This window comes from Scyliorhinus canicula, chromosome 15 (genome assembly GCF_902713615.1).
Source record: "Scyliorhinus canicula chromosome 15, sScyCan1.1, whole genome shotgun sequence".
Lineage (NCBI taxonomy): Eukaryota > Metazoa > Chordata > Chondrichthyes > Carcharhiniformes > Scyliorhinidae > Scyliorhinus > Scyliorhinus canicula.
The window spans coordinates 38,936,605-38,954,729 of NC_052160.1; the positions used below are offsets into that span (position 1 = coordinate 38,936,605).

At 44.8% G+C, this 18,125-nt stretch overlaps 1 protein-coding gene across 3 annotated transcripts in view; it reads left to right on the forward strand.

The window, feature by feature from the left end:
* Positions 1–17,916, forward strand: part of nsmce1 (NSE1 homolog, SMC5-SMC6 complex component) — a 76,178-nt gene extending 58,262 nt beyond the window's left edge. For 2 of the 3 annotated variants that reach the window (XM_038819874.1, XM_038819875.1), the window contains exons 5-8: positions 432–578; positions 701–811; positions 3,703–3,823; positions 17,356–17,916. In XM_038819874.1, coding sequence (XP_038675802.1) covers positions 432–578; positions 701–811; positions 3,703–3,823; positions 17,356–17,429 — 453 coding nt within the window. In that variant the 3' untranslated portion in view covers positions 17,430–17,916. Of the gene's footprint in view, positions 1–431; positions 579–700; positions 812–3,702; positions 3,824–17,338 lie in introns of all 3 variants that reach the window. The other variant, XM_038819876.1, reaches the window with a different exon arrangement.
* Positions 17,917–18,125: the final 209 nt, after the last annotated feature.

Below are 18,125 nucleotides of genomic sequence, written 5' to 3' on the forward strand. Positions count from 1 at the left end.
AATTTAGCCGTGAGCCAGCAGTGCTAACCACTGTGTCATTGTGCCGCCCCTGAGAGAAAATAAAGTTTTTTCTCAATTTGAGTGCCCAATTCATTTTTTTACTATTAAGGGCAATTCAGCGTGGTCAATCCACCTACCCTGCACATCTTTTGGGTTGTGGGGGCGAAACCCACACAAACATGGGAAGAATGTGCAAACTCCACAAGGACAGTGAACCAGAGCCGGGATCAAACCTGGGATCTCAGTGCCATTAGGCAGCAGTGCTAACCACTGCGAGAGTAAATAAAGTTAACATTTCAAGTCCGTGTTACTCTTCTTCAGAGGCATTTTCTACTTTTGCCTGCTAACTGATGATGGGTTGAAGTTGGGATGGCTGATTGGGAGCAGTTTCACATAATTTTAGAATTGCATTTATAGCCCTTTCTTTTCAGATGGACTTAGTTCTGGAGTCGGAAAATGGGATGGTCTCTTCTACAGACGTCCTGAACCTGGCTGATCAACTGCAACCAAAGAAAATGAAAAAGAAGGAAGTGGAACAAGTGCTACTGCGGTTTGTGCAGGACAAGTGGCTTTGCGAGGTACGTGAATGCATAAACCATGCCACCTAATCAAAGGTACACTTCTGTATGTGTGGATGAATTTTTTTCCCCCTCTGTGATGAATATTCTAGTGAATTTGCTGTTCGCTTTCCCCTTCTTAGAAAGATGGTGAGTACATTCTGAGTACTCGCTGCATTATGGAGTTGGAACAATACATTCGCAACATGTACCCGGAGAAGGACTGCAACATATGCCACAGCATTACTATTCAGGTACCCATGTTATAAGAGGGTGGACAGTTGAGGGTGAGGAAACGTATTCTGTGCTGAAGATTTGTTCTTGCACCTGGGGTAGGGAAGAGATCAGTTTTCATTCTGTTGGAATGATAAAGCAATACAAAGGGCAGTCACGATCTGGCTTTCCCTCCTCCAGGGCAACAAAGCAACTGTGGAGATTCGAGCGGGACAGCACTGGACCCACCTGACTGATGCTGACAAACATCAGTGGTGAACCCAATGCCCCATTTAACCATAACTTAGAAATGGCATGTTCTGTCAGACCCATGATGTCTGCACCTATTTTGCTCAGGCAGAGGCAGGCAAGCATAATTCAGCCGAGTGCAAGAAAAAAAGTGATTATTGCACATCTGCTGGGAATATGAGCGATGTGACGACTAGGAGATGTTAGGAAATTGGATCGAAGATTTAGTGGGCACTTTAGGAGTTAACAGCCTGAGGGTAAAACTGCTAGTACCGAGTCAGAGATATACGCCCACACCTGGCCTGAATTGCATTGTCCCATTCAGACTTAAACTCGTTACTGGGAATAAACAGGATACCCCTATTCAGCTGGGATGATTCACTCAAGATTCCATTGTCCTCCGAAACACACTTGTCTGACTAGCCACAACCCATTACGGAATCCGACAGTGTGTCTGTAAATTGGAAGTTAGTTACATATTCATATCAAAAGTCCAGATAGTGGTGGTGTGATGGTGAGTTTAAGTCTGGCCATTTGTGATGGGCTGGACGGAGCTCAGAGTGATTTAAAAAATCCTGTTTGAAAAGGGGGGGGGGGGGGGGGGGGGGGGGGCAGAAGGATTTGGAGAACGACTGGGAGAGGTCATGAAAAAACTGCCATGAGAGAGGCTTTCGGACAGGGTCTGACGGGTTCTCACTAACAACAGAAATATGTTCTGTAATGAAAGTATCATTTTTGCCTGTCTGTGTAAGAGGAGCTGAGAACTGTAAGTTCATTTTAAGTGCTGTTTAATGGGAAATCATGCATTAGGGTTAAGAGATACATGTAAGCTGTTCTTGTTAGGTTTGAAGTTTAACGGTTTCAATATTGTTTTCCTTTTGTTAAAATAAGGTTTTGTTTGTAAAAATAACCAAGCCCTATTTCTCATGTAATCACTCCTGGCGTCAATCGTTCTTTCCACATAGTGTTACAAATAAAAGGTTGCTGTTCTGGTAAATTACCTTGTCCACTGTTAGGATCTGACCAGGCGTCCGTAATAGTGGGGACTTCAAACTTTACTTTGTTTCTGATCTTTGATTACTGTTCAGGCCCTTTACCCATGGGCTGATGACTCTACTTTGCAGGCACCAACAACCAGATCAAAGATGGGGATGGGGTGCAGTAATGTGGTGAAATAATGGAAAATGGGATGATTTTTGTTTGTTTGTGTGCAAGGGAGAGGTAGTGGCAAAAGAAGAGCTGATTATTTTGTGTGTGGGTGGAGGGGGTTGATTACTATGTGGGTGCGTGTCTGGGAGCGGGGGGAAAGAGGTGGAGAAGTGCGTTGTTGTGGGGCCACTCTGAGTTGAAAGTTAGTTAAAGGTAGGGAATCTTTTTTTAATTTATAGAGTACCCAATTATTTTTTCAAATTAAGGGGCAATTTAGCGTGGCCAATCCACCTCCTCAGCACATTTTTTGGTTGTGGGGGCGAAACCCACGCAGACACGGGGAGAATGTGCAAACTCCACACGGACAGTGACCCAGAGCCGGCATCAAACCTGTGACCTCAGTGCCGTGAGGCAGCTGTGCTAACCACTAGGCCACCGTGCTGCCCTAAAGGTAGGGAATCTTCAACATGCAGCGGTATGCTTCAGCAAACCGTAGCATCTCAAACAGCAATAACAATAACATACATTTATACCCAATACAGTTGCAGCTGGTCAGGCTGTTTTGCCTGTCAGTTCGTGGGAAAGTACAGGATGTAAGGAAAACAAAATACAACTTGGAAAAAACTCTAGCTTATTGGCTATAGTGACTCCATCTCTAGCAAAACCCATCTAGGAAACCAATAGGTGTATAGGCCAATTGTGTGATGGATAGATACAGCAAGGGAAACAGCTTTCATAAATATATCTCATTTTATAAATGTATTAACCCTTTATTCCTCACATCAATGAAAAGAGGGGCTGATTATAGTATGGGTTGATTTTAAGGGGTGGGGTGGTGCAGAGAGGGGCTTCACTAAGTCTTTTGTCATCAGGGATAATGAAGAGCTTGGCGGAAATCTCCACGAGTACACATATTTTTACAAAGTACTTTAAAAACAGATTTTCAAATTAATATGATGTATGTTGATCTATATAAATGACAAACTTCAGTGATTACAAACTGAATGCTACTATGCTGGTCTGATGCAGTTTTCATAGAATTTACAGTGCAGAAGGAGGCCATTCAGCCCAACGAGTCTGCACCGGCTCTTGGAAAGAGCACCCTACCCAAGGTCAATAACTTCACCCTATCCCCATAACCCAGTAACCCCACCCAACACTAAGGGCAATTTTAGACACTAAGGACAATTTATCATGGCCAATCCACCTAACCTGCACATCTTTGGACTGTGGGAGGAAACTGGAGCACCCGGAGGAAACCCACGCACACATAGGGAGGATGTGCAGACTCCGCAGAGACAGTGGCCCAAGCCGGAATTGAACCTGGGACCCTGGAGCTGTGAAGCGATTGTGCTATCCACAATGCTACCGTGCTGCCCCTTTTTATTGGCATTAATTTTCAGGAGTTAAAATGGGGTCTTGTTGGAAAATAGCATTGAGAGAGACTCAGCCTTTACTAGGCCTTTACCGTCAGTGTTGTCTCTGCTATGTCAGCCATTCCATTACATTTCCTTAAACTATGTTTTATTTCCAGGGCCAAACGTGTGAGGTCTGTGGAGCCAAAATTCATTTCCCATGTGCTGCAAAATATTTTCGAGGTCTGGAGGACCCTTGCTGTCCAAAGTGTAAGCAGTTCTGGCCTCATGAGATTCCAGGTAAAAATTGTTTAATCAACAAAATTATTAAGTGCGCCATTGATAATTAGTCCTGGTCTCAGCCAACATGTAATCCACCTAATAGTAGCTGGAGCACTCAAGTCAGACTATTGAATTCTGTTTCCAAAGGTTGATAAGGGGTGTGGAGATATTTGTAGAAAGCAAATATTAAAACTAGGACACAGAATCGCATGGTCCTTAGAACAAAATGAAAGCTGCAGTTTATTCAAGCAGTGGATTTGTATTATTCACTGAGCCGTTTCTGTTCTGTAAATGTGCTGTTATTGGGAGTCCAGAGTAAACGTTCTGTGGATTTTGGTCTGTTGCTGACAGCACTGGACAATATATTTACATAATTCATAGAAAATATGGTTCAGAAATTACTTTTTAAGCCTGTAACTGAAATTATTTTACTCAATTACTCCAACCTCATCTCTTAACATCAAGTGCAAGCAGCTCATGGACTTCCATTATCACAAAGGGTGAAACTATCTGATCAGCTGCCTTTGCAGCATCCCTCCTTCTACCAGCTCATTGGGCGAAAGTTCCCTGCAGCCTACGTCTTTTTCTAGTCTCTCTCTATCACTCACGCCCTATCTGAGCTCATCTTGTCCTCATTTCCCACTCCCTCAACCAAAGGTATCCAAATGAGGCATGAATTGTTAAATAAAAAGACTGACCCAACAAAAGAAAAAAAAGAAAAAACACACAATGAGATGGAGACAGAGGTTCTCATCTAAAGTTGTTGAATTCAATATTGAGTCCAGAAGGCTGCAGAGTGGCAAGACGAGTGCTGCTCTTCGAGCTTGTGAGAGCTTCTGGAACGCTGTAGCAGGCTATGGATAGAAAACATGGGAGCAAGGTGAAGAATTAAAATGACAATAACTAGAAGCTTGGGGGCCATGCTTGTAGACTGAATGGTGGTGTTCCGCAAAGTGGTCACCCAGTTTCTGTTTGATCTCCCCATGTAGAGGAGACCACATCTTTTAATTTGGTATACTGTATGCGGTGTTCAGAAGTTCCAAGTAAATTGTTGTTTTACCTGGAAGGAGTTTCTGCAGGCCTTGGACAACGAGATGAGTGCTGAAAGGGCAGGTCATCTTTGCTTACACAGAAAGGTGCAATATTAAGTTCAACAACTTCAGATCTTAGCCTCTGCATCCATCCTGTTCAAAGTGTTTTTTTTCCCGGTTAGTTGGACTTTCTTAATCCTTTCATATTGCATTCTGATGGTTTTATGTAGCAGTTTTCACCTCATTTTGTCACAACCTTTGTTTCTTTACTATACCCATTGCCACTCTCTTTGACTGAAATATTTTACAAGCAAATTGCTGCAGATGCTGGAATCTGAAACAAAAACAGAAAATACTGGACAATCGCAGCAGATTTGACACCATCTGTGGAGAGAAAAGGGAGCTAACGTTTTGAGTCTGGATGACTTTGTGAAATTTGGAAATCTTTTGTTATTTAATATCCCCTGCCTTCCATTCTATCAAAAGACTTTGTTCTTCTAATCCCTCTTATTGGCTTAAAAACTCCTAATTTATATTTGTCTTTAGTTTTGATGAAAGGATATCAACTTGAAATGTTAACTTTGTTTCTCCCCACTGATTTTTTTTGCAGCTTTTGTTGTTTGGATATCCAGCATCCAACAGTTTTGTCTCTTCAGGTGCTGTTCATCCTTTAAATCTCTCATCACCATGTTCTCAAAAAACTATGGCCCCAAGTGTCCACCCTGCTACAGTACTGAAACAGTGCACAATGTACAAATTAACATCCTATGTGACTAAGTCATCAGTAAAAATTCCCTCCTCGTCCTTTTCAAACTGCTGCAGCCTTTAACGTGATTGACCACACCGCTTTCCTCCAATGCTTCTCCGCTGTCATCCAGCTGGATTGCTCTTGCCTGGTTCCACACTTCTCTATTCGATCATGTTGGTCGTTCTGGGTGAGTGTGCTTAACACTCACTTGGCTCTGTTTCTCGTTCTAAGCTCTGGAGTCGCCAGGTGCCGTAAAGACACCGCCACAGGTTTCAAGGTGAAGTTCAAAGCAATAAAGCTGTACACCAATTAGTAAGTCCAAAACAATTAGAGTTTATTATAACACAATTATAATAACACTCATGCACACGCTAAAGATTAAACTTACTTCTACCACTAAACAACTAATATTTAGCTAAGAAGGAACTGCGAGGTCAGGGAACAAGGCCTTTGTTCTGTTCTGGTCTGCAGGCTTCGAATCGCTATCAGTTGGCAAGGGTGTCAGTAATGCCGGTTTCAGGTAGCGGTCGTTGTTTAGGCACTTACGTTTTGGTGGCTGCTGCTCAACGGCTGATGTAGAAGACAGGGGTATGGAGGCTGGAGCCGGAGACAGGAGACTGAACCAAGTGTGGGACCTTTCTTTTATAGGTCCCAGGGGGTCCGCGCCCCTTTGGGCGGACTACCTTACCTGCTTGGGATCGATAGGGCCTCTTCCCAATCGATATGTTTTGAACCCCCCAATCATAGGGCAGTTCCTTGGTTGCTGGGGCGGTTCTTAGGACTTATTGTCCTGGGCTTCTCTGGCGCCACTGGGTCTGGCCTCCTATTGAATGTATCGATTGATACTTAATTTGTGTCCATTGTATCTGGGACTTGCCCGGTATCACCTCATTAGTATGCTAACGGCTTCTCTTTCACAGCGCTGCCTGGTCTCTGCAGCAGTCAGAAACCGGTTTCTGCAGTTGTCCCAATACTTAATTGCTCTGCAAGCTGTTTGCTTTTTAACATGTCCGTTTTCCCTGCATTCTTTGCAGTCTTCCATTTTGTGTTCGTTAGTGGCCATCTCAGGTGGCTACAATCATACCCAGAGACTCATTTGCAATAGCTTCTCTTCCTACATCTGCCCTGTTATCTCTGCTTGAAAAAATATGTTCATTCATGGGATGTGGACTTTGCTGGCTAGGCAGCATTATTTGCACATCCCTAATTGCCCTTGAAAAGGTGGTGGTGAGTTACCTCTTGAACTTCTGAAGTCCATGTGGTAAGGTACACCCACAGAGCTATTAGGGAGGGAGTTCCAGGATTTTGACCCAGCAGCAGTAAAGGAACTGTGAAGTGATATCCCCCAAGGATCCATCCTTGGCCCACCATTAGTTCTCAACACTGAAAATCTGAAATGAAAACAAATTGCTGGAAAACTCAACAAGCTTGGCAGCATCTGTGGAGACAATTTTGAGTCAAATGGAAATCTTCTTCAGAACCAACTCTTCCAAAGAGAAGTCCTAATTGATTCAAAGCATTAACTCTGTTTATCTTTCCACAGGTGCCCCTAGATCTGCCGAGTTTTTCCAGCACTTTGTTATTGTTTCCATCTCTGTAATGTTGTCTGGCTTTGTCCCATCTTGGCTGCTGCTGAAACCCTCATTTATTTTGTTTCCTCTAGACTTGACTATTTCATCACATTCCTGACTGATCTCCCACATTCTATCTTCCTCTGTAAATTTGAGCTCATCCAAAATTCTACTGCCTGTATCTTAACCTGCATCAAGTCCTGTTCTCCCATCACTCCTGTGCTGATGCTTTAGTGTCTTGACCTTCGAGTTCTCAAGCTTGTTTTCAAATCTCTCTGTGATATTGAACCTCTCTATCTCTGTAATCATCTCCAGCCCTACAACACTCAAGAGATATGTGCTCAGCCTTCAGCTCTCTATACCTCTGCCTCCTTTTCTTTGAGACACTCTTCAAAACATATCTCTTTAACAAGCTTTTCGTTAATTAACTTAATATCCCTTGTGTGTCTGTGTGTACTATTTTGTTTAATTCTCCTATGAATAGAGAATTCCCAAAATCTCTCAACTACCTTGAGTGAGAAAATGTCTCCCTTTTCTCAGTCCTAAACTATTGACCCTTTACCTGAGGCTGTGTGCCTTTGTACTAGATTCCTCAACTAGGGAAACCCCCCTCTCATCTGAGGATAGCCCTCTAATCCCAAGATCCAATATAGTGAACGTTTACTGTACCACTTACAAGGCAAGTACATGCTTCCTTAGATATGGAGATCAAAACCGCACACAGTGCTCTGGATGTGATCTCACTAAAGCCCTGTACAGTTGTAACAAGACTTCCTTATCCCTAGAATAGAATAAATCCTGACAGTCCAGAAGAAGGCCAGTCGGCCCATCGAGCACCCTACTCAAGCCCACGCCTCCACCCTATCCCCATAACCCCTCCTAACCTAGTGGACACTGAGGGGCAATTTAGCACCTAATCTGCACATCTTTGGATTGCGGGCGGAAACCAGAGCACCTGGAGAAACCCAGACAGACAATCACCCGAGGCTGGAATTTAACCCGGGTCCCTGGGGCTGTAAGGCAGCAGCGCTAACTCCTGTGCCGCCATGCCACTCTGTACTCCAATCCCTTTGTGATAGAAGCCAATGTGTCATTTGCCATCGCATTTGCATGCTGTACCTGCGAGTTCCTTGTGCAAGTACACTGAAGTTTGTCTGAAAATCAATGTTTAAAAGTTTCTCTCCTTTAAAAAAAAATGCCTTTTTATTCTTGCTATTAAAGTGAACAGTCTCATACTTCACCAAGTCATACATCATCTGCCATCTTGTTGCCCACTCATTTAACCTGTTTATACATATTTACAGCTCCTCAGTTTACATCGGATGAAAGCAAATTACTGCGAATGCTGGAATCTGAAACGAAAGAGGAAATGCTGGAAAATCTCAGCAAGTCTGGCAGCATTTGCAGGGAGAGAAAAGAGCTAACGTTTCGAGTCCAGTGACTCTTTGTCAAATTGTCTGAGTCAATCATCTTTCATTCTCACTCCACAATATAAATATTTCCCACTCTCTCTGTCTGTTAGCTTTGACAAAGAGTCATCGGACTCGAAACGTTAGCTCTTTTCTCTCCCTGCAGATGCTGCCAGACTTGCTGAGGTTTTCCAGCATTTTCCCTTTCGTTCTCAGTTTACATTCCCATCTAACTTTGTAATGTCAGCACAGTGGTTAGCTCCAGGGTCAATTCTCGGCCTCGGGTGACTCTCAGTATGGAGTTTGCACTTTCTCCCCGTGTCTGCGTGGGTTTCCTCCGGGTGCTCAGGTTTCCTCCCATAGTCCAAAGATGTGCAGGTTAGGTGGATTGGCCATGATCAATTGCCCCTTATTGTCCAAAAGGTTTGGTGGGATTACTGGGTTATGGGGATAGATGGAGGTGTGGGCTTAAGTAGGATGCTCTTTCCAAGGGCTGGTGCAGACTCGATGGGCCGAATGGCCTCCTTTGGCACTGTAAATTCTACGACTCAAACTTGAATATACTACTCTTTCTTCATCTAAGCCATTGGTATAAGTAAATAGTTAAAAGTCTGGAACTGATCCATCTGTTAGTCTACCTGTTTACTTCGAATCTCTGCTTCATGTCTGTTAACCAATCCTCCATGCATGCTAATATATTACGCCCAACTCCATGAGTCCTTATCTGGCATATTAATCTTTTTGTGTGACATCTTATCAAATGCCTTTTAGGAATTTATGCGTACTATATTTACTGGCTTTTCTGAAGTCTATCAAAACACTATTTGCCTTTGATAAGATCCATGTTGACTCTGCCTGATAATTTCCTGAGTGCATTGACTTCCTTAATAACAGCATTTCAGTGTTGCTTAGAGACGCGGGTGGTGCTGGAGGACTGTAAATGTTACTCCCTTGTTCAAAAAGGGGTGCAAGAATAAAGCTGGCAACTACAGACCAGTGAATTGGAAAATGTCTGGAAAGTATAGTTTGGGACAAAATCAATTGGACAAGTACAGGATAATTCATGAACGCCAGCATGGATTCATTAAAGGAAAATCATATTTAACCAACTTGTTGAAGTTTTTGAAGGGTTTAACAGAGAAGGTTGATAAGGGTGTTGTTGTGGTGTATATGGAATTTCAAAAGACATTTGAGACAGTGCCACACAACAGACTTGAGCAAAATTTTAGCTCATGGACTAAAAGGGAAAGTAGGCGCGTAGATGAGAAATTGGCTGAGTGACAGGAAACAGTCGTGATAAATTGTTGTTTTTCAGATTGGGGGAAGATTTGTTGTGGAGCTCACCAGGGATCAGTTTTGGGACCCTTGCTCTTCCTGATAGATACTAATGACCGGGACTGTTGTGTTCAGGGCATAACTTCAAATTTTGCAGATGAGACCGAGATTGGAAATGTCAACCATGAGGATAGTCTTGAACTTCAAAAGGACATAAACATGTTGATTGATTGGGCAGACAAGATGGGACTTCCGGTGGCAGGGATGTGCCGAGAAGTCACAAATCAGGTGGTTTTCCTCCTGCGAACCTGAAAAATAGGTACATTTTGCTCGGAAAACGCCTGCAAATGATACAAATCATCGCCACACCACTAACACAATGAAGAAAGAAGGAAAGATGCCGAACAACAGCCAGTTCAGAGGACGAGTGGAGACCAGGAGTGGAAAAAGGCTGGACAAATAGCAATCGGCTGAACCGACCAACGCATGAGGTGGCAAGACTCGGACTTTTCCAGAGCGAGAGATACCAATCCGCCGCACGAGAAGCCCCCCCCCCCCGACACCAGAGGATGCATGGAGGATGTTCCTCTCGAGACTGTTGAAGGAACACTTAGAAGAAACAAAATCAGACATACAAGCTACGGTGAAGGGTGCGGTGGCTGAAGCTCTGGCGACCATGCAGGTGGCCCTGGACAAAGCCACGGCGGCACTCCCATCACCACCTAACATATTCAACAAGCCCAGTGGTGGTAGCAGCACTCCAGTCGTGGAACCAACTGAGACAGCATTTTGGGTTAACTGAAATGCCCAATAAAGCCCCGTTCTGCAACAACCACAGGTTGACGCCGGCGCTCATAGACACCTCCTTCAAAAGGTGGAGACACGAGGGGGACGCTGACAGTTAGGGAATTTTACACGAACAACAGGTTAACAATGCTCGAAAAGCTGACAGAAAGATTCCAGCTGATGGGGGGGGAAAGGAACTTAGGTACCTACAAATCAAAAACATACTACGAAGGGAAACAAGGACGTACCCACGACCACCACTGCTAGAGGACCTGCTGGACACGGACATCCTAGGGAAAGTGAACTGTGGTGACATTTATGGGCGACTGCTAAGGGGGAGGGGGGGGGGGGGGGGGGGCAACACCTAACAAGGGAGAAGTGAGAGGAGGATGTGGAGATTGAAATGGGTGGGGACTCTGGAGCGAATCACTGCACAAGGTCAACTCCACCTCCAGAGGGACAAGGCTAAGCCTAATGCAGCTAAAAGTGGTACATAAACCCCACTTCACCAGAACCCAAATGAGCAGGTTCTTCCTGGAGGTGGAGGACAAATGTGAACGGTGCCTAGGAGGTCCGGCCAACCACACCCACATGTTCTGGTCTTTCCCGAGACATGCTGGGTTTTGGACAGCCTTCTTTGAGGCAATGTCCAAAGTAGTGGGGATGAGAGTGGAACCATGCCTGAGAGTGGCAGTCTATCAGAACAGCCAGATCTCTTCATGGGGAGGAGAGCCAATGCCCTTGCCTTTGCCTCCCTAATTGCCTGCCAGAGAATCCTGCTCGGCTGCCAGTCAGCAGTACCACCCAAAGTTGCAGATTGGCTGACCGACCTGTCGGAGTTTCTCCAAACGGAGAAAATTAAATTTGCCATCCGAGAGTCGGAAGAAGGTTTCCACAAAACATGGGAGGCATTCACTCGGTTCCAAGACCTGTTTGTAGCCAACAGCTAGGAAGCCAAATATCAAGAGGGGGTAGCCATGACACAGTAAGGAGATGGGGTGGGAGGGGGGCAGGGGCAGCACAACCTGAACCAAAGGGAAGAAAAGCAAAGGGAAAATCGGTGGGAAGCTAAACCCAGAGGACCACAATCGCCATTGCAAACATTGTAAGGAAGGAATAAAAAAAAGGGGGAAGACTGTGATGTTTCTTTGTAAATAGTCAAAGCTGATCTATGTGTGAATAGTTTTAGTTTTCCTTCTCAATTTAGGTACATAGGGAGAAGGTGGAAAGAATGGAAAGACAAGAGGTTGGTGGAAGCCATTTTGGTAGTGGACCGGCTGTATTCTGTCATCCCAGAGGAGCAGTTGTTTAAGAACATAAGAACTAGGAGCAGGAGTAGGCCATCTGGCCCCTCGAGCCTGCTCCGCCATTCAATTAGATCATGGCTGATCTTTTGTGGACTCAGCTCCACTTTCCGGCCCGAACACCATAACCCTTAATCCCTTTATTCTTCAAAAAACTATCTATCTTTACCTTAAAAACATGTAATGAAGGAGCCTCAACTGCTTCACTGGGCAAGGAATCCCATAGATTCACAACCCTTTGGGTGAAGAAGTTCCTCCTAAACTCAGTCCTAAATCTACTTCCCCTTATTTTGAGGCTAGGCCCCCTAGTTCTGCTGTCACCCGCCAGTGGAAACAACCTGCCCGCATCTATCCTATCTATTCCCTTCATAATTTTAAATGTTTCTATAAGATCCCCCCTCATCCTTCTAAATTCCAACGAGTACAGTCCCAGTCTACTCAACCTCTCCTCATAATCCAACCCCTTCAGCTCTGGGATTAACCTAGTGAATCTCCTCTGCACACCCTCCAGCGCCAGTACGTCCTTTCTCAAGTAAGGAGACCAAAACTGAACACAATACTCCAGGTGTGGCCGCACTAACACCTTATACAATTGCAACATAACCTCCCTAGTCTTAAACTCCATCCCTCTAGCAATGAAGGACAAAATTCCATTTGCCTTCTTAATCACCTGTTGCACTTGTAAACCAACCTTCTGTGACTCATGCACTAGCACACCCAAGTCTCTCTGAACAGCGGCATGCTTTAATATTTTATCGTTTAAATAATAATCCCGTTTGCTGTTATTCCTACCAAAATGGATAACCTCACATTTGTCAACATTGAATTCCATCTGCCAGACCCGAGCCCATTCACTTAACCTATCCAAATCCCTCTGCAGACTTCCAGTATCCTCTGCACTTTTCGCTTTACCACTCATCTTAGTGTCATCTGCAAACTTGGACACATTGCCCTTGGTCCCCAACTCCAAATCATCAATGTAAATTGTGAACAATTGTGGGCCCAACACGGATCCCTGAGGGACACCACTAGCTACTGATTGCCAACCAGAGAAACACCCATTTATCCCAACTCTTTGCTTTCTATTAATTAACCAATCCTCTATCCATGCTACTACTTTACCCTTAATGCCATGCATCTTTATCTTATGCAGCAACCTTTTGTGTGGCACCTTGTCAAAGGCTTTCTGGAAATCCAGATATACCACATCCATCGGCTCCCCGTTATCTACTGCACTGGTAATGTCCTCAAAAAATTCCACTAAATTAGTTAGGCATGACCTGCCTTTAACGAACCCATGCTGCGTCTGCCCAATGGGACAATTTCTATCCAGATGCCTCGCAATTTCTTCCTTGATGATAGATTCCAGCATCTTCCCTATTACCGAAGTTAAACTCACTGGCCTATAATTTCCTGCTTTCTGCCTACCTCCTTTTTTAAACAGTGGCGTCACGTTTGCTAATTTCCAATCCACCGGGACCACCCCAGAGTCTAGTGAATTTCGGTAAATTATCAATAGTGCATCTGCAATTTCCCTAGCCAAGGAAGGAAAGGAATAGGCACCGAGTGGAGTTTGAACTGTTGTCGACAGGGAAGGCGGTTGGTCAGTTACGCTGGGTATGGGGGGTATTTTATGAACATGGGTAGAAGGCTAGTAGGATGCTGGCACACCAGCTGAGGCGACTTCGAGGGAGATTGGCAAATAAAGGACACGGGGGCAGGGTGGTCTCTGACCCAGGTAAGGTGAATGAGGTGTTTGAGGCTTTTACCGGGGGCTGTACAGGTCGGAGCCCTGGGTTGGGGGGGGTGCGGAAGGGAGACTTGTATATGAAACAGTTCTTGGATGGCTTGGATTTCTGGTTGTGGAGGAGGGCAAAGTGTTAGGTTGGAGGAGCTGATGAGATGCATTGGTTCCTGGAAGGTGCCGGGCCTGGATGGAGTCCCAGGGGAATTTTATAAAAAGTTTGCGATGAAATTGGCCTCATCTCATGGAAATGTTTGATGATTTGTCAGCTGGGGGAGCTTCCACCCACATTGGCACAAGGTGGCAGGGCGGGTTCAAACCGTGAAAATGACAATCCTTCTGAAGTTTTTATTTATTTTCCAGAACCTCCCGATTTCCCTGCCTAAATCTTTTTTAGGGAAAAATAGGATAATTTTGGTACTTGTATGGGGAGGGTAAGGTGCCTCTAGAGAGCCATTTGGCAGGGGGACAAGCGGTCGGTGGGGAGGGGGGTTGGGTGTTGGTGAATTTGAATAACTATTATTGGGTGGTGAATGTTTAGAAATAGATCATGAAGGGTGGGTCGGTTTGGGAGCATATGGAGGAGGCTTTGTGTACAGGGTATAGTCTGCGGGCTCTGGTGAAGGCTCCGCTTCCGTTCTCACCGGCCAACTACTCTATGGATCCGGTGGTGGTTGCCTCATTAAGAGTTTGAAATCTCAGAAGATCCGGGCACCAAGGGGAGGAGGGAGGCCGATGTCCTGGCCTTCTCCTCCCTGGTGGCCCGGAGACGGATTTTGCTGAGATGGAGGGACTCGGGAGCCCCCGTAGTCAGGAATGTGGGTCAGCGACCTGGCAGGGTTTCTCAGTCTGGAAAAAAATCAAGTTCGCTTTGAGAGGATCAATTCAGGGGTTCACCTGAAGATGGCAACCGTTCATCGATTTCTTCAAGGAAACGTCAACAGTAAGGGTGGTGGTGGGGGAGGAAACTAGGAGGCATGGTAATGATAGATAAGGACAGGGAACTTAGTATATGGGTAATTATGGAATAGAGCGGGGGTAGTAGGGGATGTTGTCTTCTGTTTTTTGTTCTTTTATGTGTTTTGCGTGTGTCGGCTCACGCGGTTGTTTAAGAAATGTTAATGTGTTAAACTGTGAAAATTACAAATGCTTCTAAAGTTTGAAATCAATTTCGGCAACGTATTAAGCTGGAGGGTATGTTGCTGTGGGCGTCAATTTGTGGGAATCATAGATTTATTCCAATCGGGTTGGATTCGACATACAGGGTTTGGTAACGGGAGGGGATAGAGAGGTTTAGGGACTTGTTTGTGGAGGGTATATTGCAGAGTTGGGGGAACTGGTAGGAAATTTCAGTTTCCAAGGGGGAACGGGTTCCAGTACTTGCAGGTTAGGAATTTTGTAAGGAAGGAGCTGGCCACATTTCTGCAGTTAACACCGTCTTCATTGCTAGAAACGATGGTGTCTGAGGATGGGATAAGGGACGGTAAGATTTTCTGATATTTTTGGACAGTAACTGGAGGGCCTTGTTAGAAGTGATAAACAGGAAATGGGAGGTGCATTTGAGGGGGGAGGGGGGTGGTTTAGAGTGAGGCCTTGTGTAGGATAAACTCAACTTCCTCGTGTGCAAGATGGGCAGCACGGTAGCATAGTGGTAAGCACAGTTGCTTCACAGCTCCAGGGTCCCAGGTTCGATTCCCGGCTGGGTCACTGTCTGCGGAGTCTGCACTCCCCATGTCTGCGTGGGTTTCCTCCGGGTGCTCCAGTTTTCTCCCACAGTCCAAAGATGTGCGGGTTAGGTGAATTGGGCATGCTAAATTGCCCTTAGTGTCCAAAAAATAAGTGAGGGTTACGGGGATAGGGTAGATACGTGGGCTTCAGTAGGGTGCTCTTTGTAAGGGCCGGTGCAGACTCGATGGGCAAAATACCCTCCTTCTGCACTGTAAATTCTATGAGCTTTAATTCAATTTAAAATGGTGCACAGAGCACATATGACAAAGACTCGCGTGAATGGGTTCTTTCCTGAGGTGAAGGAAGTTGCCAGCAGTGTTTCAGGGGGCGGGTGAACCACACACGTTCTGGTCCTGTCCGAAATTGGTGGGATTTTAGGAGACCTTTTCGGGGTCAATGTCGGAAATTTTAGGCGTAAAGGTGGCCCCGAGCCCGTGGGTGCTGTGAAGATCCGGGAGTGCAGGAGGGGAGAGAGACTGACGTGTTGGCATTTGCCTCCAATAGCCCGGAGGAGGAACTTGTAGGATGCCGGGTTCCGAAGATGCCAAGGACAGCGGGGTGGGTGAATGACCTGTTGGAATTTTTACATTTGGAGAAGATAAAGTTTGCCATTAGGGGCTCGGGAGGGTTTCTACTCTAGGTGGGGGGCTGTTCATCTTCTTTAAGTTTGTAATCGTCAGTGCGAGGTGCAGTTATGGGTTCTTATGTTCTGTAGTTACAAAATGGGGCATTTGGGGCGGTATGGAAGGTGGGATGTTTATAATGTTGGATTAAGTGTTGTTGTGTTTTGTGTATAAAATGAAAATGTCCTGAATAAAAATATTTTAAAAAAAATTGTTGCAGGGATAAGGCAGGGACTAGGTAGAATTCTCTTTCAGAGAATGAGTTTGGACTCGATGGGCCAAATGGCTTTCTGCACTGTATTGATTCTGTGATCCTGCCAAGATTGATGTCAGGTTAATTGGATTTGTAGTTTGCTGTTTTCTCTCCTTTAGCGGTGTCAATTTGCTGCCACCATTCTAGAATCTAGAGCAAGGTTTTTCAAATTCAGGGTTGCGACCGTGGGTCATGAAGCGATCGGTCGTGGTGTTCCTGTAAGTCCATGCTTTGGGTGCAAAATCGGAGGAGAGATTCCTCCATTTTGTAGCTGCCAGCAAACAAGCAACATGACTCTCAGGAAGTGAAGATGGACCATTTTGTTATAAAAGAGGGGGCCAGAGACCAAGCAGGCCAGGATCTCACAACTGAATCTGCTGGAGTGAACTTCAGGAGAGTTCACAGCAGAACAAAGCATTGCTGGTGTGAGCTGTATGCACTGGAGCAGTGCCTCTGGTGAACAACCCATTAAGAAGAAACTGAAATCGGGAACAAAGCAGTATACAAATTATTTCTTGAGGTGCGGCTTTGTTAATTGGACAAATGCAAATCCGAATAGTCCATGTGTGTTATATGCAGGGAGGTACTGGCAAATGAAAGTTCAAAATCCTCAAATACATTTGGAGCATGGTGAGGTAGAGGACAAACCTCTTGATTCCTCAGCAAAAACGTAACAGCTGAAATGTGACATTGAATGACAAAGTAAATGAGATTGTGAGGACTAAGCAGGCTCACTAGTCTCATTAAAGGTAAGCAATAATGGTGGGTAGCAAAGGACAGCCGGCTTGGGTTCCGACCAATTGTTAAAAGTAGGAAAAATGTTTGAATTTTCAAAATTCATGACCTCTCTGCTCCTACCCCTTTCAGCCCATCAGGGTGGGGGATTTTTGCCACTTTTCACCTCTTAGCCTACAAGTTTCTCACTTTTAGCCACTTGGAACGAACTGAATTCATTTTCTGACATCAGTGTACTTTACCCCCACTCACGTGGTTTTTCCAATTATATGTGTCATGCTAATGCTCTGAACTATACAACTTGTGACTGCTCATTTTAATGTCAGTTCTTCTCTTCATCCAGATGTGAGCAAGACTGAGCAATGCATGCCCCCTCCATCCTCCACACCAAAGATGCGCCGCCGATATCATGAATGAGTTGCTAAGGGAAGTAAAGCAACAAAGGACAACCTCAAATCTGCAGAGAAATTGAAGGACTTGGCGGCATGTGTGTGTGTATGTGGGGGGTGGAAGAGGAGAAAGAGAAGAGACAGAGGGAGGATTGACCAGTGTTAGATAACACTGCTCTGCACTGCGATGTGTAGGCCAGGGGCTCTGCTTATTGTTGTGTAGTCACTTATTAGACCCTCAGCACCACCCACCCAGTGGGATCATTGCCTCGAGTTCATTCTGAACCTTGTCTTGTGCGATTATGGAGCTGGGGATAATGAGGTTACAAGCTACTCTTTCAATCTCCATTGAGGTTTGTTTTGGATGAATGGGTTAGTGGTAGAAGTTAATTTGAAATCTTGTTTCCAGCAACAGACATTATGCAATGACAAAAAAGGAATGATTTATTAAATAAAATGTAAATGTACTTTTTTAAAATTGGTGTTTTCCCTCATTAAAATGCCTATAAACCTGACAATGACTTATTCTGCTGAGGTGGGCTGATACCACAGGGCACATGAAAGTACTAACACTGACATCACAAGAACTTGACCTGAATTTACAATGTGGATATGGTGTGGAGAGGGAAAGAGGTGCATTTTTAGTTTTTTTTAAAACCTAAAAAGTGGTTTCTATGGTCTCTAAGTGAAGAATCTATAACATGCTATACTTTGAGTAAAGTAT